General features: G+C 44.5%; 1 protein-coding gene and 1 pseudogene across 7 annotated transcripts in view; both read left to right on the forward strand.

The window, feature by feature from the left end:
• The window catches only part of KDM4B (lysine demethylase 4B), a 381,078-nt gene that overhangs the window by 245,304 nt on the left and 110,892 nt on the right, over nucleotides 1-24,882 (forward strand). For all 7 annotated transcript variants that reach the window (XM_063915024.1, XM_063915015.1, XM_063915040.1 and 4 more), the window contains one exon: nucleotides 12,192-12,574. In XM_063915024.1, the coding sequence (XP_063771094.1) occupies nucleotides 12,192-12,574 (383 nt within the window). The remainder of the gene's footprint in view (nucleotides 1-12,191; nucleotides 12,575-24,882) is intronic.
• On the forward strand, nucleotides 10,418-10,536 carry LOC134946432 (5S ribosomal RNA; annotated as a pseudogene).

A 24,882-nucleotide genomic window follows, 5' to 3' on the forward strand; every position in this document is an offset into this window, starting at 1 on the left:
TGATATGGCCAACATCACATCTGACAATTAACCATCTAAAAAAAACCTTACCACCATGTGCTTGTTGTTGGTGATTATTACAAGGATGACTGGTCATTTGTGTAATTTTTTTTGCTGTGCACAAACAGTGGTGCAGATGTGAAAACCTGGAGAAGGCATAAGGAAGTGAAAAACCAGTGATATGTGCAAGGTTATAAAGGCACAAGGCAAACAGCTCCAATATGTAAATTAACAGTTGTGTTTATTTTGTGCTGCTGCCTTTATCACCTTGCACATATCACTGCTTTTTCACTTTCTTATGCCTTCTCCAGGTTAATAAATCTACCCCACTGTTTTTTTACTTATTTACAGGTAATTGTTATGTTTACTCACCAGACAACTGAGGGGATTGTGGATCCTCACTTTGTGGGCTGGCCAAAAGAGCTAGTGGTGGCAGGGCCGACACTGCGGAGATGCGCCGTTGGGGTGGTGATGCTGGTGCTGGAGATTCAGCCTCAAGACAGCGTCTCTTGGTTGGCCTCCTAGCCACAGTAACCGAGCCCTGTGATGGGCGCCTTAGTGGAGGGGGGTTTGCAGAAGAAGAACCTATGTGATAAGATAAACATTAACATTTTGTATTTCTATGTGTTTGCAGAATATGTGTTTACAGTAAAATCTTACCTGCATTGCCACCATCTGCATCTCTTGGCAGTGTTGGATGTGGCCTGGCTGTGCTGCTTCTTTCGTACTGTAGAAATATGGAGAATGTCCTTATGAACATACTATTTTGTTGATATGTTTATGCAAATTCCTTATTGTGATGTAAACATATGTGGAACCTGATGAGAACGATGCTTATGCTTTTCTGCCTGACTTCATTGGGTGTGTATACTTTAAATAAGAAACAATTTCACCAAATAATTCATACACAAAGGCGCATAATGCACAATATTATACTACTTAAAAACCAAACGTCGTAACTTGACACAACCTCAATATTGCACGCTAAGGTACCAATTTTTGATGCTAACAAGAAAACACTAGCCACAAATATCTGCAAAAAATTGTAAACATCAAAACCAAATATGCATGAAAAATCACATCAAGCACACAAAGGACAACCCAGAACAACACACAATAAACATAAATCCTATGAAATTGTAAAAAAAAAAAATACTTTGCATAAAACATATTCATCACACTTCTTTAAAATACACCTACAAACATTTACTTTTGACATAAAACACCAGAAAAAGGCCAAGGCAACCAGAAAAAAATACTATACAAAGGATAAAAACATACATAATTGATATTAACACTACATCAGGCCTGGGCAACCTGTGGCTCTCCAGATGTAGTGAAACTACACATCCCAGCATGCCCTGCCACAGTTTTAGCATTCCCTAATAGCAAAACTGTGGCAAGGCATGATGGAAATTGTAGTTTTACAACAGCTGGAGAGCCACAGGTTGGCCAGGCACATTAGAAGAATGAACCAACTTACAATCACAATTAGCTAGAAGACATTTCAGACAACTAAGGACAAAGCACAGATGTTTAAATTTTAAACAACAAGACAAATAACTCACCATCCTGCCTTGGCCGATCCGAATCCCGGACATGAGTCGCACCAACCACTTCTGGCGGAATGAGAGTACGCACAGGCTCCTCCCAATCCCGATAAGACGCTCGGAAGGGGTGTCCACCCCCGGTTTGGCGGGCTGATTTAGCCTCCTTGGCCATCTTCGCCTTGACACGGCGCTTTATGTCGTAGAAACGCTTACGACACGTGTCCTCGGTCCGCCTCACCACACCCTCACTATTAACAGCCACAACGACCTTCCCCCACAGAACAGTCTTCCTGTGTGACGGCACCTTTGCAGCATCATGGCCAAACAACTGCCGATGATGCCTCATCAGCTCCCGCACCAAAGCCATATTCTCAGCGTAGCTGAATTTAACATTGCGGCCCGTCTTTTTAGTGGTGTGTGGCTGCGGAGCACCAACACCATCACTCTCACTATTACTGGAGGCCACAGCAGCAACCTCCCCCTCCACCTCACTAACCTCCTCCACCTCACTAACATCCTCCACCTCACTCACCTCTGACTGGGACATAATCAGGACAAACAACAAATAACACTGAGAAAAAAAAAACAGTAAACACACTCCTCCACTACCACTACACACCATACACCAAACACACACACACTCACTCACAATGACAATAGACGTTTAAAAAAAACAATGACAAAAAACTAGACAGACTTTTAAATAACTACACAACAAGTATGACAATACTACTTACACACACACACACACACACACACACACACACACACACACACACACAGTACAGCACTCAACAATCGAAAATAACCTCCTCAAATCCTCCACAAACTCCAAAAAACTCACCAACTCCTAACACACCTTCCTCTCAAGTCTCCACTAGCTAAACCCACGAGGTTCGGACGGTTTGGGGAGTTCTTATAGTAATGTGCACAAACACTCCTCCATCACGAATCAAACCAATCACGGACGAGTGACAAAAACGAAACTTAGAAAAAAAACGCGGCCGGGAACGGATAAACACTGCCGTAACAGAAATGTGACGCAGTCGTAAAAAAATCTGAGAACACGGCCGCAAAACCACAAAATCGGCCGCATTCTAGCTTACAAAACCACGAATGACATCGACATCGGAAAACAAGAAAAATACAAATACGACAGCTTAGTAAATTAGGCGTAAAATTTTCAAAAAGTTGCAAAATCACACATTCGATGTCCTTCGTGATGATTCTCCCTCCAAATCGGCACAAATACGAATTTTAGTAAATTTACCCCAATGTATCTGTTTTGCGTACTGTTGATGTTCTGGCTACCTAAATGCGAAGCACGCGTACTACATACAAAGTAGCTGGAGTTCCTGAACCTTCTCAAAAAAACAGGAACTACCATTGGTTGATTGATGTGAAAAGAAGATACTACCTTTAATAGAAAAGCGAGATTCGTCTGAACTTCTGCTTTGTCATCATGATACGGTGGTTTGCATGACAATGCACCTAACTCTAAAACACGCCTTGCCGAAGCTAAGGCTAGGAGAAACACTGTTTTCCAAGTTAGTAACTTAACATCCACTTGTAAGAATTTGAAAACTGCAGAAAATCTAAAGCTAGATTCAAGTCCCATGGAGCTGTAGGTGGAATAAACGGAGGTTGCAGGAAAGTGTGAACTGTTGGTAAAAGAGCTAAACGCCTTCGAAAGAAAATTGACAAGGCAGAGACCTGGACCTATAGTGTCGCCAAACGTAGTCCTCCATTAAACCCCGTCTGTAGAAATTGCAAAAGATGGGATAACTTGAAACAAGATGTTGGAAACTTTCTAGCTTCACACCAACCAATATAAGCTCGCCAAATCCTGTGATAATGAGCTGCTGTAACGGGTTTCTTAGCACGTAACGTGGTTGGTATAACAGACTCTGGAATGCCCTCGTCTTAAGAGGGAGGTTTCAACAGCCACCCCGTCAAACGCAGCCACGCTAAATCGGGGTAAAGGAACGGACCCTGTTGTAGTAGGTCTGGATGTAGCGAAAGCGGCTACGGATCGTTTGCGAGTAGACCGCGGAGATCCGAGAACCACGCTCTCCGAGGCCAGTGAGGCGCAACTAGTATGACTGTCGTGGTTTCTCTTTTGATCCGCTTTAGCAACCGAGGAAGCAGCAGAAATGGTGAAAATAGATACACGAGGCTGTATGACCACGCTATTGTGAGAGCATCCACTGCCATTGCCTTTTGGATCTCTTTTTCTGGACACATTCTGGTGTGCCTGATGATTTTGGCGATGCCATTAGATCCACCTGTGGGTAACCCTACCGCTGCACTAACATCTGGAACACTTTTGGATTTAAAGCCAATTCTGAAAATCCTGACTTCTTAGATAATCTGCTTTCCAGTTGTCCACTCCTGGAATGAACACTGCCGACAATATCATTTGGTAATGCTCTGTCCAATTCAGGATTCGAGCAACTTCTCGCATGGCCATGCGACTTCGAGTCCCTCCTTTTTTGTTGATGTATGCGACTGCCATCGCGTTGTCTGACTGAACCTGAACAGTCTGAGACAGGTATTTAAACTGCCTGATGCAGAGCATTGTAGATTGCCCTGAGTTCTAGGACATTTATTGACGGTAATCTTTCTCGGTCTGACCAGAGACCCTGAACCGTTTTCCTGCGGTGAAATGTTGTATGTGGAGACACCTGAGTAGTGATACTCTGGACCTTGGAGACAACTGCACCATCTGATGAATTTGTAGATGAGAGCCTGACCCCTGTGCTAGAAGATCTAGCTGAAAAGGAGGTGAGGAAATATTCAGACCTGGAGTGCTTTGAAACACTCCATCATCTTTCCTAACAGTCTATTGCACAAGTGCACCGATACTGTCCATGGTGTGAGCACTAATGGTACCAGATGACGAATACTTTGCGCTTCTGGCAGGTAAATCTGTTGATCCACCATATTCAGAATCGTTCCTAGAAAGTGAATTCTTTGAGACGGGAGCAGGATTATGTTTGTTTGTTTTTAAGTTGACAATCCATCCGTGCTGAAATAGTACATTGTACGTCAGTAAGGCATTCTGAAGAAGCATTTGTTGAGACAAAGCCTTGATGAGAAGGTCGTATGAGTGCAGAATTATCATTGTCAGAGACCTGAGAAGCAATCATTCCGGACATAACTTTTGTGAATACCGTAGACGCTGATGAGAAGCCAAACTGTAGTGTCTGAAATTAATAATGGTTTTGTTGAAACTGACAACCTTAAGTACGCCTGTTGCAGTGGCCAAATTGGAATGTGTAAGTACACATCTATGAGATTCAGCGGAATCACGAATTCCTGTGAATCTAAACCTGCAATCACTGACCGCAAGGATTCCATCTTGAAACTGTAGTAAGTAACGTACTGATTGAGCCCTTTTAGGTTCAATATCGGTCTGACTGAGCTGTCCAGCTTAGCCCCTGATCTCGTAAGTATACTGGTAACAGCATTAAACTGCTGAATCTACAAGAGACTGAATAGTGGCCTGCAGAACTACAGTCTTGTCTGCTGACACAGACAGACCTGTCTTGAAAAACCACATTGGTGGTAGACCATTGAACTGTATTTTGTCTGAACACTAAAGTGTGGACCACTGAACTGTGGATTTCTGAAACCACACCTGATTTGAAAGCGTGCTCCCACAACTGAAGATCCGAGATTGGCTGGGAGCCCGTGATGCTACTGGTTTGCCATCTGTCTTATTGTATTGACGACGATTAGTGGTTTGTTGAAAAGCACGTTCTCTACCACGTCTACTCTGTACGGTTATTCCTTGAGCACGGGCTCGAAAGGACTGAGAACCAAAGGACTTGAACGCTGGTCTTGCGTATTTCCGTTTTGGAACTGGTGCAGGCAACGGTAGGGAAACGGACTTTCCCCCAGTAGCCTTAGAAATACATTTGTCCAAATGAGGACCAAATAACATATCACCAGTATAAGGCAACATCTCTAGTCTCATTTTGAACCAGCGTCAGCCTGCCAAGAACGTAACAAAAGCGGCCATCGGAACGCAATTATTGAAGCTGAAAGCCCAGAACTAGCTTTTCCAATATTTAGAGAAGTCGTACCTAAATAGTCAACCGATTCACAATTGTGATCGGTGAGACGTATAAGCTGTCTGAGAAAAAGACCCTGTTGTAGGCCTAACATGAGCTGTTTCACCCATGCAACTGCAGCCTTATTAACAAAACTCCAGCTAAAGCAGGTCTATGCTGTATACATGGACTTTAGCATGGCCTCCAGCTTACGCTCAGATGGGTCTTTAAGCGTTGTTGGCAGCCAGTTAACTTCTTTGAAAGTTTTGAAATGGAAGCTCCACTGGTGGCGTATTTTCCCATCTAGGTGTCATAGCCTGTGGTAAAGGATAGTTAGACAGAAATTGCTTTGGTATAGAAAAACGTTTATCTGGATTTCGCCGCCTTCCGTCAACTGCTTATTAAAAAAATCTGAATAAGAAACACGCACAGTCTTGCAGCAAATAAAAATGTTGACAGAGGCACCCCTGTCTCCGTGAAATGTAATACCTGGCGAACTGCCCTAATGATATCAGATCTGGCATTAAATTGTCAGAATGCAACACCGAGGATACCAGTACATTATGATACAAACAATGACTACTTCTAGGCATTGAACTATACATAGACCTTTGTAAACCTTGGAAAGTTCTAGAAATATCCTGAGCCCACTGTGGCTACTCAGACGGTATTCACCGAGAATCGGATATAGCCACCTCACGATTTTTCTGTGCAGCGGCCAACAGACTTCAAATCAGCCATCACAGCTGCCATCATCCCCCAAGGAGGATCAGGGCAGAGGACCGTATTTTTCAAGACACACTGTGCAAGTGGAAGTTCATGTAACACACAGTCACAGATATCACAGACAAGCTGTCTTTGATTTTGCAGTAGCTTCTCCCATGCACACAGACAGTACAATATTGAAATGAAGTGTGTATTAGACCAAGTGCACCTTCTGTTAAAGTTGAGCTTCACTGAAAATTTTACTAACACCCCTGCCCCCTCCAGTGGCCGTGTTGTAGGACCGACACCAAATTCTTGTTGGACGAAGCAGGAAGTGATTAAAATGGTGTCCATCATGTGCTTTTTCTTTAACATATACAGTATAAAGCACCTCTTGTAGGCTTAATAGCCTAAACACAAAGAGCCTTTTTTGTAGGCTTAAAAGCCTAAACACATAAAGACCTTTTTGTAGTCTTAATAGCCTAAACCAGGGGTGGGTAATTATTTCAGCTGAGGGGCCACTTGACACTTTCCTGTCAGTATTCGAGGGCCGCACACAAAATAGCAGCTCCCCCACGTGCCAAAAATATAGGGACGTGGCTTCATGTGGAAGGGGCATGGACATAAAATAATACAGATTCATATTAGGCTGCACAGTAGTCTCCATTATTCAAATTATGCCACACAGTAGTGCCCCTGTCACTCATTACGGCAGGTAGAGCCCCCTTTTACACATTACGGCAGGTAGAGTCCCCTTTTACACATTTTATTTGGGATAATCATTGCGCAGCAAGCAAATTATCCAGTGTCTTATGGCTCCTGGGGAAAGGTGTGACACAGTGACAGAACATGGGGTGGTGTGACACAGTGACGGAACACGGTGGGGGTGAAATGGTGACAGAACACGGTGGGGGTGAAATGGTGACAGAACATGGTGGGGGTGACACGGTGACAGAACACGGGGGCGACTCGGCGACAGAACACGGGGGGTTGTGGGTGGCCCAGCAAGCGCTAATGATCTCCCCATAACCTAAAAACAGTCTTTCGCCACTGCCCGCACACACATATATATGCACACACTAACACACACTCTCACATATACACCCACATACACACAAATAAACTTTCTTTCTCTCACTCACTTTTTCCATTACCTTACTCATCTTGCTGGCAGTGGCAGGAAGGATGGATCTGTAGCAGTGGCTCTTGTCCCGTGTAGCTCCGCCCCCTGAGATCCTGTGTAGCCCCCCTCGTCACTGCATAGCTCCACCCCTTTTTCGGCTGAACACTGCATGTTGTCACTAGGGACTCTGGAGGCGGGAGGAGGAGGCTACAAGGCAAGATAAGTGTGGCAGGCGCAGGGTAGGCAGGCGCTGGCAGCTTGAAGGTACTACAGTGTAATGACAAGCAGCTCAGCCAGTCGGGCCGCTTGTCATTGCGCGCTAGAGGGAAGCAATGGGCTGGGCAGGATCAGTTTGCGGGCCGCATTTTGCCCACCCCTATCCTAAACACATAAAGCACTTCTTGTATGCTTAATATCCTAAACACATAAGGCACTTCTTGTAGTTAATAGACTGCATTAACTTCTTACATTCCCTCCCCTTTGAGGGGTATGTGAGCCACGGCTTTGGTAATTTGTGCTCAGCTACCAAGTGCTATCTCCCCTTTTAGCTATGCCACTGAGCGAGAGCGGTGATGGTGGTCCACGGCAGCAGTGTAGCTGTCCGCTGGTGAAACGGGAGCACTGTGCATCCTGCGGTAGCAGTGAACACTGTCCGTGGCCGAATTAGGGGAACGTGCGGCCCGCGGCAGCAGTGAGAGCTGTCCGTGGGCTGAGGGCAGTGGTGATGGGCGGCTAGCACTGAGAGCTGACCGTGGATTTTCGGGGAGCAGCGGGCACCCAGCGATGGCAGTGAGACTAACTGCGGCTGGGCGCTGGGGAACAGGCGGGCTGCAGCTTTTGAGACATAGTGGGGCGGCATCATGAGTTGATTGCCCCTCAACTGGCTCAACAGAGCTGCGGCAGTGAGCTGGGCTGGACCCGCTCCTTACCTCTGTGTAATGGGGAGGCTATGACTGATGCTTCTCTGTTTAGCACTGTCCAGCTCCTTTACAGCCAAGGCTGAATCAACGAACGCTGATTTAGGTCTATGGCGGGGCTCCTCTGTATGAGCACCGACAAGCCTTGCTGCTGCACATCAGCACACAGACCCGGACCCAAGCTTCTTAGTAAGCTGGGAAGGGACTGTGAAAGGAAAAAAGAAAAAGTAAGCAAAGTCTGGAGACTTCTAGAATGAGCTTTTCCCTGGTGAAGGCACAAAAAACACTGAGGCATCTTGGGAGTATGGAGGGGAAGGAGGGTTACACATTTAAATATTTAAATGTGCCTGTCCCTGCTAACGCCCCGTCCATATCTCAAGAGTACTCCAGTGACTCCTAGTGGATAAAAAAGAAAGTACAATTGTGCACTGTATCAATACCTGTTGACGCCAAGAAGGAGATAATTGAGTATGCTCAAAGATTGAGTGAGTATACACAGGTAGAACAGTGAAAATTATGCATGTGGTACATTCAACATATAGCATAAAGTATGTGTTCATAAAGCATAATGCAGATGTTAGTACATAAGGAACCCCATAAGGTAGAGATGCAGTATTCCTGCAAGATAGCAATAATGGCTCATCTGTATTTCTCCCAAGGCTGTAGGTACATAATAATTAAAGATCAAGTATATATTATAGAGTGAATTGGAAAAATTATTCCGGTTGCTGCCCAGGTCCCTGGGCAAGCTAAGAGTCCTGAAAGTCAGTATGGGCATCCTAATGAAAAAAGAGGGTCCATCCAGTAAAAAAAGGAAGACTCGTTTCCCCCGTTTGGCCGTGCTTGTTCACTTCCAGTAATTACTGGAATAATATATACTTGATATTTAATTATGTACCTACAGCCTTGGGAGAAATACAGATGAGCCTTTATTGCTATCTTGCAAGTATAATGCATCTCTGCCTTATGGGGTTCCTTATGTACTAACCTCTGCATTATGCTTTGTGAACACATACTTTATGTTGAATGTACCACATGCATAATTTTCACTGTTCTACCTGTGTATACTCACTCAATCTTTGAGCATACTCAATTATCTACTTCTTGGCGTCAACAGGTATAGATACAGTACATAACTCTACTATTACTGTCTTTATCACCAATAAGTGTACACATAGAATCCATGTACAGGATCTAATATGGTTAAATAGCTATGAATTCAACTATGCAGAATCCAACCTATACCTCATTATGAACAATCAAATGAGTACCTCCAATATCCCATAACAGGATCAACGCTGACTGTATCCTATGTGAGATATTGGCAACTGTGATATCACAATAATAACCGTATTACCGAATTATTCGTTATGTTATTTGGGGTACTCCGTCCTAGTGAATAGAACATGGACACTGACTGCCATCTGAACATCAGTTGATCCTGACTTGGACACTGATATCGTACTTCAAATCTATAAAAAAAAAAAACCTCTGCTCTTCCCTATCACTCAGTACCTAGTGGGTAAGGCATATGATGATCTGTTGTACAAACAGGATATAAGAGTCTATTTACTAAGCCTTGGATGGAGATAAAGTCCCAGCCAATCGGCTCCTAACTGCCATGTCACAGGCTGGGTTTGAAAAATGACAGGAGCCGAATGGCCGGTACTTTATATGTCGGATTTATCTCCATCCAAGGCATTTATCTGTCGGATTTATCTCCATCCCTTGAATATCTAAAGGCAACTTGGTACCCGCAATCTCAGTATAAAAATATGGATGCATCATACCGCATATAGTCTTAATGCTATGTAAGGTGGCTCTATTTTTGATACTCAGGTCTGTTTATGAATATAGGGTGATACTGCCATATCATACCATTATGCTGATTTCTTTTCTAATCTTCACTTAAATACGTTGACTCTCATCCGTGTTTCAGGGGAAATCCTTGGTCTAACACGGATAGCAGATCCACATCTGTAAGCTACATTCTCGCTTACTTTCTTGAGATTTCATAGTTTAATTCCAGGTGCTCTTATTAGTGCATCAGAAACATATGCCACCTTTTTCTTCTGCCATACCTCACCGCACGTGCCCAATCGCATCTGATCTTGGAAGCTAAATGGTGGTGGGCTGGGTCTGTACCTGGAAGGGTGACCCCCAGGGAATACTAAGTGTAGTAGTGTGGTATAAATGTTTACTCTGACACAATACTAACATCAGGCTCACCAATATCCCTTTTTTCCCACATAATCTTCAGTCCTGCACTATGGACACTTTGATCAACAACGATTGATAAATTATCAACTGAGCAAGGAGTACAATTAATGTAAGGATTCTCAAATGTGGACACCTTATATGATAAGGACAGTGTGAACCTGGTAAACAAGGTTCCATCACCATTACAAATAACAAGATCAATTAAGATCTCATTAATACAAGCTTTGCTTGTACTGGTGTGGTAGGACACGAATGTAGTGCTGTTGGTGTCTACATTCTTCTGCCAATCTATTACAGATATAGACAACCCAGAACACACCATATATTTTTTTTAATAAATTTTATTGATGTCTGTTTTTCTGATCATGTGATACAAAACATATATTATGTGAAAAATAAATAAAAGTTACATTTTAATCTTCTAACATACTTCTTCCACCATCAAGTTAAACAAGATTGCGCCCACACAAGAGTCTTCTTTTCTCTAACCCTGTTCGCTGTTATATTACTGACTCGAGACGCACCACCAGCTCTGTACAATCAGGGAGTGGTCTCCCAATATGCTACGAAATAATGGTCTATAGTTACAAATAGACTTATCTCATTTGATTAGTGTTGGATCAAAAACCCTTGTTCGTCACTTCCCATTTGAACAAGGGGCATCCCCTTTGGATCTCGGATTGGGTGCTCCTCACCACGATTGCCAGTATTCGTGGATGGGGAGCAGTAACTTGTTACCAGTCAGATATGCAGGGGGGAAGGCCCAGTACATCCTGGGACCTGAAACTTTAACTGCTTGGTGCCCGCTTCTCTCCAAACCACCTATACCCCATGGTCAGTCCTGTGCAGCCCATGGACCTCGAAGAAACAGGAGTTACCATAACTACAGATTTTTCAGCAAAGCAGACAATTTAAAAAATTTCCAGCAATAGACGAAACACTTTAATCTAAAGAAATACATAAAATGAATATTATTTATTTATTTGTAGGGATGGTGATGGAAAGCTAGGTTAGGGGCAGGTGATCTGTTAACAATGATAATGGAAACCATGATTATAATAATGGCAGATATGCCTGTATGAAAGTAAATATAACCTAGATTGAGAGAGCTGTTTTATGCTCTTATGAGCCATTTCATATTTTTATTTCCAGATGCATACAGATGTGTCCTCAAACATCTAGCCTCAATACGCCATGCACCACGAGATGCCTGGCGAGAGTGAGCAGGCAGTACCCGTGCAACTCTAACATAGTGTGTCCTTTTTATGCTGAAATTGCCATTCGAATAGTTTGCAAAAGTTGACTCTGCTGATTAAAATATGCCACATGCATATTAGTGTTTCCAGGAAAACATTGTAACATAGTATTTTGTATGCAGATACAGCTGCAGTCGCTCAGCAAATATGGGCATGCTGCTTATTTTAATCAGCAGAGCCTGCTTGTGTGTCGTTTGCATTTAAATAATATTGTTTTAACTCGTTTTATCTTGCTCTTAGTAGTCTCTGAAAGAGGTCCAGTATTTCATGCGCAAAGAAATGTGACCACTTTTTATATTTTATGAAAACTGTATATTTTCTCCACAGTATCATAAATTCTAAGTATTTTTTCTTTATTGGTACAGGCATTTCGGACAGTGACTTAACACCCTTCCCATGTGTTTTGAAACCCAAGAATGCAAGATGTGGCAAAAAGCAAAAGAATAAGTGTTCAGGGATTCAGACTCTATCTGAAGACCACATCCTTAACCATCCCAATATTAAAAGCACTGATTCTCCTTTGGAACTTTCTGAAGAAAGTGAATTTAAGGCTCATCGTATTGTTCCAAAGCTCTATGTTGTACCGGAGGCCAAGAAGATTGTGTTTGAAAAGACACAAATGTCTTGCCAAGAAGCTTTTGAACACTTTGCTACAGAAAAAGCTCACAGCTGGAACAGAAAAGAATTTGACAGAGAACAAGAAGGAGAACATTCTAGTGATAGTACCCGGAAAGTGAGCGTTTCCAAGGTATGTGATATCGCGTGTGTGTCAGAGAATGTGTCTAGTTAGAGTGTGTGTGTGTGTGTGTGTGTGTGTGTGTGTGTGTGTGTGTGTGTGTATGAAAATATATATATATTATGTATGTATGTGTGGAATAGACCTAATTCTGCGCTATAATTAAAGCTCAACCCTGTGACATACTCCCTGTTAGATGAACATGAATGAAAATGCTAGAAAAAAGGGGGATGTCCAAGGGAGCTGTGTTGTGTGATCTATGAGTCCTCTTCCAGATTTTGACCACAATTCTTATAAAACATTAATTTATTTGAATATTACATTGAACAATAAATTGCAGTATATAAAATAGTGTCAAATGGCTAACACATCCACATTAAAATGTGAACATCAGATGTACAAATGATGCAATATAAAACACTTTACAATCCACTGATACTTTATAGTTAATACATATCTAATGTTTTCACATCCAAACCAAACCCAACTCGTTTCGTCCGATTGGACTTCATCAGGGGCTCATATCAAATGGTTTGGAAGAGTTTTGGGGGGGGCAAATAGCCAACCTTATGGTCGAGCAGCTCCCACAATAAAAATCGATAAAACACAATATTAATAAAAAACGTTGAGATCACAGTTATTCATAATCACGTCAATGTTGGTCATGCCGACATAATACAGCAAAACAGACACAATATCGCTGAGTTTACTATAAGCCACAATATCATTTGTGTGGATCAAGCTTCACAGGATGGGTGTCCTGCTGACTAGGAGAGGCCTTTACTTTCAAAGGCGTTTGGCCTTTTGCCAACCATGCACACTTTCCTGCAAGGTGTCCTCAGAGTACAATCTCCGTTTATACCACCTACAGCTCCATGGGACTTGAATCTGGTTTTAGATTTTTTACAGTCTTCAATTTTTGAACCCTTACAACAAGTGTATGTTAAGTTTCTCACTTGGAAAAAGTTTTTCTCCTAGCCTTAGCTTCAGTAAGACGTGTTTCAAAATTGGGTGCCTTGTTATGCAAGCCACCGTATTTGGTGTTTAATTATTATAGAGCGGAACTCCGGATGAATCCCACTTTCCTACCAAAGGTGGTATCATCTTCTCACATCAATCAACCATTCGTAGTTCCGGTATTATCAGGAAGTGCAGGAACTCCAGCTACTTTGGATGTGGTACGCGCACTACGCGTTTATGTAACCCGAACATCAACAGTACGTAAAACAGATACATTGTTTGTTCTTTATGATACAGTCTAGATGGGTTGGCCAGCTTCCAAGCAGATCTTGTCCAGATGGATTAAGCTGACCATACGTCAGGCTTACCTTCATGCTAGGCTACAACCGCCTACATCATCAGTGCACACGTTTGTGCGCTTTTACAAGTTTGATACGTTTGCGGCATCAACATCTAGCTTTGGCCATCTAGGGTTACAGGAGCCAAAGAGCTCTCCTGCCCAAGGGGGAAACTTTGGTACGTCCCAAGAGTGCTCCAGTGACCCCTAGTGGATGAAATATACGTTATGGTAAGAACTTACCGTTGATCACGGTATTTATCCTATGTCCACAGGATAACAATGGGATATGATGGCGCGATAGTGGATTGGCACCAAACGATCACAAGCTTTCAGTCCTCCCAGGATGCAAAGTGCTCATCCATATATCCCCCGTCCACTGGCTCTGGCAAATCAGTTGTATTCCAAAGCATTTAGGCAGGAGCATTATGTAAAACCCTATTCAGGCGAGAAGAACACACATGCACACCCTCCCATACAAGAGGGAAGAGTTTAGTGAGTATAAAGATCCTCAAATCAGGTGCGTAAAGGTGGGATCCCTGTGGAACCTGTGGACATAGGAGAAATACCGTTATCAACGGTAAGTTCTTACCATAACGTATATTTCTCTGACGTCCTAGTGGATGCTGGGAACTCCGTAAGGACCATGGGGAATAGCGGCTCCGCAGGAGACTGGGCACATCTAAAGAAAGCTTTAGGATCACCTGGTGTGCACTGGCTCCTCCCCCTATGACCCTCCTCCAAGCCTCAGTTAGATTTCTGTGCCCGACGAGAAGGGTGCACACTAGGGGCTCTCCTGAGCTCTATGTGAAAATTTTAGTTTAGGTTTATTATTTTCAGTGAGACCTGCTGGCAACAGGCTCACTGCGTCGAGGGACTAAGGGGAGAAGAAGCGAACTCACCTGCGTGTAGAGTGGATTGGGCTTCTTAGGCTACTGGACATTAGCTCCAGAGGGACGATCACAGGTTCAGCCTGGATGGGTCACCGGAGCCGCGCCGCCGTCCCCCTTACAGAGCCAGAAGAGCGAAGAGGTCCGGAAAAATCGGCGGCAGAAGACGATCCTGTCTTCAGATAAGGTAGCGCACAGCACCGCAGCTGTGCGCCATTGCTCTCAGCACACTTCACACTCCGGTCACTGAGGGTGCAGGGCGCTGGGGGGGGCAGCGCCCTGAGACGCAATAAATCGATAAAAAAACCTTATATGGCTAAAATAAATGCATCACATATAACTCCTGGGCTATATGGATGCATTTAACCCCTGCCAAAACATACAGAAAAAGGATGATAAGGACGCAGAGAAAGGGGCGGAGCCTATCTCCTCAGCACACTGGCGCCATTTTCCCTCACAGCTCAGTTGGAGGGAAGCTCCCTGGCTCTCCCCTGCAGTCACTACACTACAGAAAGGGGTTAAAAAAGAGAGGGGGGCACAAATTAGGCGCAGTATATAACAATACAGCAGCTATAAAGGGAAAAACACTTATATAAGGTTATCCCTGTATATATATAGCGCTCTGGTGTGTGCTGGCAAACTCTCCCTCTGTCTCCCCAAAGGGCTAGTGGGGTCCTGTCCTCTATCAGAGCATTCCCTGTGTGTGTGCTGTGTGTCGGTACGTTGGTGTCGACATGTATGAGGAGAAAAATGATGAGGAGACGGAGTAGAGTGTCTGAAATTGTGTTGTCACCCCCTAGGGGGTCGACACCTGAGTGGATGTACTGTTGAAATTGCGTGACAGTGTCAGCTTTGTATAAAAGACAGTGGTTGACATGAGACAGCCGGCTACTCAGCTTGTGCATGTCCAGACGTCTCATACAGGGGCCCTAAAGCACCCGTTACCTCAGATACAGACGCCGACAGGGGTACTGACTCCTGTGTCGACGGTGAAGAGACAACCGTGATTTCCAATAGGGCCACACATTGCATGATTGAGGCAATGGAAAAAGTTTACACTTTTCTGATAATATGAATACCACCAAAAAAAAGGGGTATTATGTTTGGTGAGGAAAAACTTCCTGTAGTTTTCCTGAATCTGAGAAATAAAATGAGGTGTGTGATGATGCGTGGGTTTCCCCCCGATAACAATTGATATTTTCTAAAAAGTTATTGGCAGTATACCTTTTCCCGCCAGAGGTTAGGGTGCGTTGGGAAACACCCCCTAGGGTGGATAAAGCGCTCACACGCTTGTAAAAACAAGGGCTCTACCCTCTCCTGAGATGGCCGCCCTTAAGGATCCTGCTGATAGAAAGCAGGAGCGTATCCTAAAATGTATTTACACACATACTGGTGTTATACTGCGACCAGCAATCGCCTCAGCCTGGATGTGCAGTGCTGGGTTGGCGTGGTCGGATTCCCTGACTTGAAATATGATATCCTAGATAAGGACAGTATATTATTGCCTATAGAGCAATTAAAAGATGCATTTCTATATATGCAGGATGCACAGCGGAATATTTGCCGACTGGCATCAAGTATAAGTGCGTTGTCCAATTATTCCAGTAAAGTGGTCAGGTGATGCGGATTCCAAACGGCATTTGGAAGTATTGCCTTAAAAGAGGGGATGTACCCCAGGTCGCCTCTCAAAATAAGACGCCGTATTATCAGGCGCAGTTCTGGTTGGCAAGCGGACAAAAGGGTTCCTCTTTTCTGCTCGTGACAGAGGGAGAGGAAAATGGCTGCAGAGATCAGCCAGTTCCAAGGAACAGAAACCCTTTTCCGCCGCTGCCAAGCCCTCAGTATGACGCTAGGGCTTTACAAATTCAGGCACGGTGGGGTCCCGTTCTCAATGAATTTCAGTGCGCAGTGGGCTCACTCGCAAGTAGACCCCTGGATCCTTCAGATAATATTTCAGGGGTACAAATTGGAATTCGAGACGTATTCCCCTCGCCGTTTCCAAAAGTCTGTTTTACCGACGTCTCCCGCTGACAGGGAGGCAGTTTTGGAAGCCATTCACAAGCTGTATTCCCAGCAGGTGATAATCAAGGTACCCCTCCTGCAACAGGGAACGGGGTATTATTCCACACTATTGTGGTACCGAAGCCAGACGGCTCGGTGAGACCGATTTTAAAATCTAAAATCTAAAATCTTTGAACACTTGCATACAGAGGTTCAAATTCAAAATTGAGTCACTCAGAGCAGTGATTGCAAACCTGGAAGAAGGGGACTACATGATGTCTCGGGACATCAAGGAGGCTTACCTTCATGTCAAAATTTACCCTTCTCACCAAGGGTATTTCAGGTTATGGTACAGAACTGTATCAGTTCGGACGCTGCCGTAGGGATGGTCCACGGCACCCCGGGTCTTTACTGAAGTAATGACCGAAATGATGATATTCCTTCGAAGGAAGGGAATTTTAGTTATCCTTTACTTGGACGATTCCCTGATAAGGGTAAGATCCAGGGAACAGTTGGAGATCGGTGTAGCACTATATCAGGTAGTGTTGCGGCAGCACGATTGGATTTTCAATATTCCAAAATCGCAGCTGGTTCCGACGACTTGTCTTCTGTTCCTAGGGATGATTCTGGACATAGTCCAGAAAGAAGGTGCTTCTCCCGGAGGAGAAAGCCAGGGAGTTATCCGAGCTAGTCAGGAACCTCCTAAAACCGAACCAAGTCTCAGTGCATCAATGCACAAGGGTTCTGGGTAAAAATGGTGGCTTCCTACGAAGCAATCCCATTCGGCAGATTCCACGCACAGTGGAACCTTCTGGACAAATGGTCCGGGTCGCATCTTCAGATGCTTCAGCGGATAACCCTGTCACCAGGGACAAGGGTATCCCTCCTGTGGTGGTTGCAGAGTGCTCATCTTCTAGAGGGCCGCAGATTCGGCATTCGGGACTGGGTCCTGGTGGCCACGGATGCCAGCCTGCGAGGCTGGGGAGCAGTCACACAGGGAAGGAATTTCCAGGGCTTATGGTCAAGCCTGGAGACATCTCTTCATATAAACATTCTGGAACTAAGGGCCATTTACAATGCCCTAAGTCAAGCGAAACCCCTGCTTCAGGGTCAGGCGGTATTGATCCAATCGGACAACATCACGTCAGTCGCCCACGTAAACAGACCGGGCGGCACGAGAAGCAGGAGGGCAATGGCAGAAGCTGCAAGGATTTTCGCTGGGCGGAAAATCATGTGATAGCACTGTCAGCAGTGTTCATTCCGGGAGTGGACAACTGGGAAGCAGACTTCCTCAGCAGACACGACCTTCACCCGGGAGAGTGGGGACTTCACCCAGAAGTCTTCCACCTGATTGTAAACCGTTGGGAAAAACAAAAGGTGGACATAATGGCGTCCCGTCTAAACAAAAAACTAGACAGATATTGCGCCAGGTCAAGGGACCCTCAGGCAATAGCGGTGGACGCTCTGGTAACACCGTGGGTGTACCAGTCAGTGTATGTGTTCCCTCCTCTGCCCCTCATACCAAAAGTACTGAGAATCATAAGAAGGAGAGGAGTAAGAACTATACTCGTGGTTCCGGATTGGCCAAGAAGGACTTGGTATCCGGAACTTCAAGAGATGCTCACGGACGAACCGTGGCCTCTACCTCTAAGAAAGGACCTGCTCCAGCAAGGGCCTTGTCTGTTCCAAGACTTACCGCGGCTGCGTTTGACGGCATGGCGGTTGAACGCCGGATCCTGAAGATCCCTACCCTGGTCAAGGCCAGGAAAGACGTAACCGCAAAACATTATCACCGCATTTGGCGAAAATATGTTGCGTGGGGTGAGGCCAAGAAGGCCCCTACAGAGGAATTTCAACTGGGTCGTTTCCTCCATTTCCTACAAACAGGACTGTCTATGGGCCTAAAATTAGGGTCCATTAAGGTTCAAATTTCGGCCCTGTCGATTTTCTTCCAAAAAGAACTGGCTTCAGTGCCTGAAGTTCAGACATTTGTAAAAGGGGTACTGCATATACAGTCTCCTTTTGTGCCTCCAGTGGCACCTTGGGGATCTCAATGTTGTGTTGAGTTTCCTAAAGTCACATTGGTTTGAACCACTCACCACTGTGGACTTAAAATATCTCACATGGAAGTGACGAGTTAGCCCTGGTTTCAGCCAGGCGGGTGTCAGAATTGGCGGTTTTATCATATAAAAGCCCTTACTTAATATTTCATTCTGAAAGGGCAGAATTGAGGACTCGTCCTCAAATTTTCTACCTAAGGTGGTTTCTGCATTTCACATGAACCAACCTATTGTGGTACCTGCGGCTACTAAGGACTTGGAGGATTCCAAGTTGCTTGACGTGGTCAGGACCCTGAAAATACATGTTTCCAGGACGGCTGGAGTCAGAAATTCTGACTCGCTGTTTATCCTGTATGCACCCAACAAACTGGGTGCTCCTGCTTCTAAGCAGACGATTGCTCGTTGGATTTGTAGTACAATTCAGCTTGCACATTCTGTGGCAGGCCTGCCACAGCCAAAAATCTTAAAATGCCCACTCCACAAGGAAGGTGGTGGGCTCATCTTGGGCAGCTGCCCGAGGGGTCTCGGCTTTACAACTTTGCCGAGCAGTTACTTGGTCAGGAGCAAATACGTTTGTAAAATTCTACAAATTTGATATCTTGGCTGAGGAGGACCTGGAGTTCTCTCATTCGGTGCTGCAGAGTCATCCGCACTCTCCCGCCCGTTTGGGAGCTTTGGTATAATCCCCATGGTCCTTACGGAGTTCCCAGCATCCACTAGGACGTCAGAGAAAATAAGAATTTACTTACCGATAATTCTATTTCTCGTAGTCCGTAGTGGATGCTGGGCGCCCATCCCAAGTGCGGATTGTCTGCAATACTGGTACATAATTATTGTTACCAAAAAATTCGGGTTATTGTTGTAGTGAGCCATCTTTTCTAGAGGCTCCTCTATTATCATGCTGTTAACTGGGTTCAGATCACAAGTTGTACAGTGTGATTGGTGTGGCCGGTATGAGTCTTACCCGGGATTCAAAATCCTTCCTTATTGTGTACGCTCGTCCGGGCACAGTATCCTAACTGAGGCTTGGAGGAGGGTCATAGGGGGAGGAGCCAGTGCACACCAGGTGATCCTAAAGCTTTCTTTAGATGTGCCCAGTCTCCTGCGGAGCCGCTATTCCCCATGGTCCTTACGGAGTTCCCAGCATCCACTACGGACTACGAGAAATAGAATTATCGGTAAGTAAATTCTTATTTTCTCTGGCAGGGTCCACAGGTTATCCACAAGATAACAATGGGATTTCCAAAAGCAATTTTTGGTGGTGCGGACGCTCCCGATTAGACAGGAGAACCTTACGCCCGAATTCAGCGCCATGAGAGGCAAAAATATCCAAGGCATAATGTCTCATGAATGTGTTAATGGAAGACCATGTGGCTGCCTTACATATCTGTTCTGCTGAAGCACCATGTTGTGCTGCCCATGAAGGACCTACCTTACGAGTAGAGTGAGCATAGACATTAGCCGGAACAGGGAGATCAGCTCGAAAATATGCTTCTGAACTGGTCATTCGAAGCCATCTTGCTAGCGTCTGTTTAGTAGCAGGCTATCCCCTCTTGTGAAATCCGTAGAGGATGAAGAGAGAATCTGTCTTTCTGATGGCACTGGTACGATCCAAGGAGATTCTTAATGCACAGACTACGTCCAGCGACGCTTCTCCCGCAGAAAATCCTGATACCTGAAAAGCCAGGACTACAATTTATTTTTTAAGGTGAAATTTAGATACCACCTTAGGAAGATAACCAGACCTAGTTCTGAGAACTGCTTTATCTGGATAAGAAATCAGAAAAGGAGATTTACATGACAGCGCTACTAAATCTGACACTCTTCTAGCTGATGCCATAGTCAGCAGAAAGAGAACTTTAGCTGTCAACCATTTTAGATCCACTTTATTACGGGTTTCAAATGGAGCTACTAGAAGGGCTTTGACAACCAGACTTAAGTCCCAAAGCACTGCAGGAGGAACGAAAGGCGGTTGAATGCTCAGCATTCACTGGAAAAATGTATGCACATCCTGTAAATTTGCAATTTTCTTTTGAAACCATACAGTCAATGCTAATACTTGCACTCTCAAGGAAGCCACCTTCAAACCCTTATCCATTCCTGCCTGAAGGAAATCTAAGATTCTGGATGCTCTGAAAGATTTTGGTCCATACTACTTTCACTGCACCAATGAATATAGGCTTGCCATATTCGGTGATAAATCCGAGCTGAGGAGGGTTTCACTGCTCTGAGCATAGTTTGAATTACCTGTTGTGAGAATCCTCTTGACTTTAGGATAGAGGTTTCAATAGCCACCCCATCAAAGACCGCCGATCCAGATGCCTGTGATAACAAGGACCCTGCATCAGTAGATCTGGAAGTTGAGGGAGAAGAATTGGCGCATCCATCGACATCCTCTGCAGATCTATGTACCAATGCCTTCTGGGCCAAGCCGGAGCTATTAGAATCACGGCACCCTTTGCTTGTTTTATTTTCCTCACCACTCTGGGTAGCAGGATGATCGGAGTAAACAGATATGCCAGATGAAAGTCCCATTTCACTGACCGTGCGTCCACAAAGATCGCTCCAGGATCCTTTGTTCTTGACCCGTATACTGGTACTTTGTTGTTCAGACGGGACGCCATGAGATCTATCTCTGGCAAACCCCACTTGTGTACCAGAGTCTGAAAGACTTCCGGGTGTAGAGCCCATTCGCTGGCTTGAATGGTGTGTCGACTGAGAAAGTCCGCTTCCCAGTTTAGGACTCCCGGAATGAACACTGCGGACAATGCTGGAAGATGAAGTTCTGGCCATTTTAGTATGTGACTTACCTCCCCCATTGCTTTTTGGCTGCGATTTCCTCCATGATGGTTGAGGTACGCTACTGCCGTCGGATCTGGACTGGTTTTCCTTGCAGTGTCCTTTGCCTGAACAAGTGCCATGTATATGGGCCGAAGTTCCAACAAGTTTATTGGCAGGCAACTTTCTTCTGTGGTCCACTGTCCTTGGAACCATAATTTTCCAGACACTGCTACCCAGCCCTGAAGACTGGCATCCGTTGTCAGGATCTCCAAATTTGATATCCAAAAGGGTCTCCCATTGTCTAGATGGGAAGTCTGCAGCCACCAGGCTAATGACCTTTTTACCTTTTTTGAAAGTACTATGGTCTGTTTCTTTATTGTCTGATGTACTCCATTCCATCTGGCCAGAATCAGACGCTGAAGAGGTCTTGAGTGGAATTGTGCATACTCCACCATGTCAAATGTTGACACCATCAAACCCATCACTTGCATTGCTGCGTGAATTGATATTGTTTGACTGTGTAACAACTCTCGAGTCCTTAACTGCACCTTAGATATCTTGTTCCGAGGTAAAAATATTTTCTGCAGACTTGAATCCAATACAGCCCCCAAGTGAATCATCCATTGTGACGGAATCAGAGATGACTTTGCCCAATTTATGAGCCACCCGTTCTTCTGTAGACAAGTTATTGTCTGTTGGAGATGGTCCAAGAGCAATTCCTGGGATTATGCCAGGATTAACAGATCGTCAAGGTATGGAAAAATCCTTATCCCCTGCTTGCGGAGATAAGCTACCATAACCACCATAATCTTGGTAAATACTCTGGGGGCTGTGGCTAACCCACAGGGTAAGGCCTGGAACTGAAAATGTTGCTGAAGAATGGCGAACCTGAGGTAACACTGATGAGACAATGCTATAGGCACATGCAGGTAAGCATCTTGTATATCCAGAGATAACATGTAATCCCCTGGTTCCATGGCCAAAACTATGGAGCGTAACGTCTCCATGTGGAACCTTGGTACCCAAATGTATTTGTTTAACATTTTGAGATTGAGAATGGGACGAAACACCCATTTGGCTTCTGAACCAAAAACAAGTTGGAGTAAAAATCCTGTCCCTGTTGTGCAGGAGGAACTGTAATAATTACTCCTGACTGAAGCAATTTCTGAACTGCTTCCTGTAGGGCTCTGGCCTTTGCCTCTATTCGAGACGGACTGGTGCAGAAGAACCTTCGAGGAGGCTGCTTCTTGAAAGGGAAAACATAACCCAGAGACACTGCTTCTTGCATCCAAGCATCTGTTGTCGACTGCTGCCATATGTGTGCAAACTGAAGAAGTCTGCCCCCTACCATGGGGTCCCCCAGGAGAAGACCCGCACCATCAGGCTGATGGCTTATCTTCTGGTTTGGAAGCTGGTGGCCCGTTGCTTCTTTGCCTTACCAAACTTATTGTATTGGGGCTGCTTAGAATCTCACTTTTTCCTTTTGTTTTTCTTTGCGACCGAAATGGCCGAAAAACCCGAACCCTTAGGCCTGGGGTTATAATTGGAAGTAAACCTGACCTTCTTTGATTCTGCTTCCGACTCCAAAATATCTGTCAATTCCTTACCAAACAGAATATTCCTAACAAAAGGCAAAGATTCCAGAACCTTCTTAGATTCTGAATCGGCTTTCCATGTACGTAGCCAAATTGCCCTGCGAGCAGCTACCGTTAAGGCTGACGCTTTGGAAGCAATAGTACCCATATCTATTGCCGCTTCTTCTAAGAATACTGCAGCCTGCTTCATGTGAGCTGTATGGGATTCTTGCTCCCTAGTAGGTGCTGAAAGCCAATCTTCCAGCACCTCAGCCCATTTAGCTACTGCTTTTGCCATCCAAGCTGAAGCCATAGCTGGCCTTATGACTGCCCCTGACAGAGAAAAGGTTTTTCAAAAACCCATCTACTCTTCTGTCTGACATCATTTAATGATGTTGACGGCAAAGGCAATATAGATTTTCGCACTAATCTAATGACATACATATCAACCTTAGGAGGCACCTCTCTTTTTTTTTTTAAACAGTCCCCAGTTGGAAAAGGGTAATAGGATTCCCATTTTTATGGAATTCTATATTTTTTATTGGGTGTAGCCCAATCTTCCTCCATGATTTCCGCAGCTGATCTGACCCTGGAAACTCGACCCTAACTGTTTTGGGACATTTAAACACAGGTGCTTTAGTTTTTATTATAGGCTCTGCTGAATCCTCAAAGGATAGAATAGCCTTCATTGCTCCAATTAATTCAGCTATATCCACTGAGCTGATACCTTCTACCTGTTCTTCATATGCTGAAGCAGAGTATATAGAACTATCATCATCTGATGTATCATCCTGTGTAGCCTGTGAATTTGATGATATATTTACACTCTGTTTATCAGCTTGTTTCCTTGGAGAAGCTGTTGGGGATATACCGTAAGACGGGAGCTGCATGTATAGGTTAATAGTGTACCCTACTCCTGGTATTGAAGCTGTAGGGATTACCCGTGCAGCTATACTGGACAAGGTCGGTGCAAACATAGCCCATGGTGGATCTACCTGCTGCTGAACAGGGATCTGCATTGCAATGTGCTGAAAAGCAAAACAATTTTTACATAAACCATCATGTTCCAGATCCTGAGAGGATAATCCCACTTTGCAGGACAAACATGTTATGAGTGTTGGTATTACTGTTAATGTAACCTCGTCACCTTTGCCGCTCTTAGACATGATAAATAATCAGCTTTTCACAGTGTACTACACAATTTGTGACTGTCATCACTTTACCATATAAAAGTGATATCAATCTGACAACAATCCCATGCACCAGCATTGAGGCTCAGAAGAAACCACCGGTAAACATATGTAAAGTCAGCAATCACACTAGCAGTCAGTCACATGTTATATTTTAGTCATATGAGCATATTTTCAACTGCAAACACATTTCAAAGTATGTAGGAGTACATATTACTGAATTCTGTTTTTTACAGATTTTAACGTATTCAGACGCATTGCGAAGAAAACCACAGTATTGTACACAGACTCATATGCAATAGGCACTAAACGTAACTATTCATACTAACCAAAGTAGATAGAATTTTAGTGCTGTATAACCCGTACTCAGTAAAGTGGGATACAGGGAGACTCCCCTCACTTCCAAGATCGATCAATACGTTAGCGAACGATGAGTGGATCCAGACGCTACTAGTGTACACTGTCGCACTGGGAACCTTTAATGAACACAGACGCACTGTGCATGCAGATGCATCGGTCATACAGAC

Source organism: Pseudophryne corroboree, chromosome 1 (genome assembly GCF_028390025.1).
Source record: "Pseudophryne corroboree isolate aPseCor3 chromosome 1, aPseCor3.hap2, whole genome shotgun sequence".
NCBI classification, from domain to species: domain Eukaryota; kingdom Metazoa; phylum Chordata; class Amphibia; order Anura; family Myobatrachidae; genus Pseudophryne; species Pseudophryne corroboree.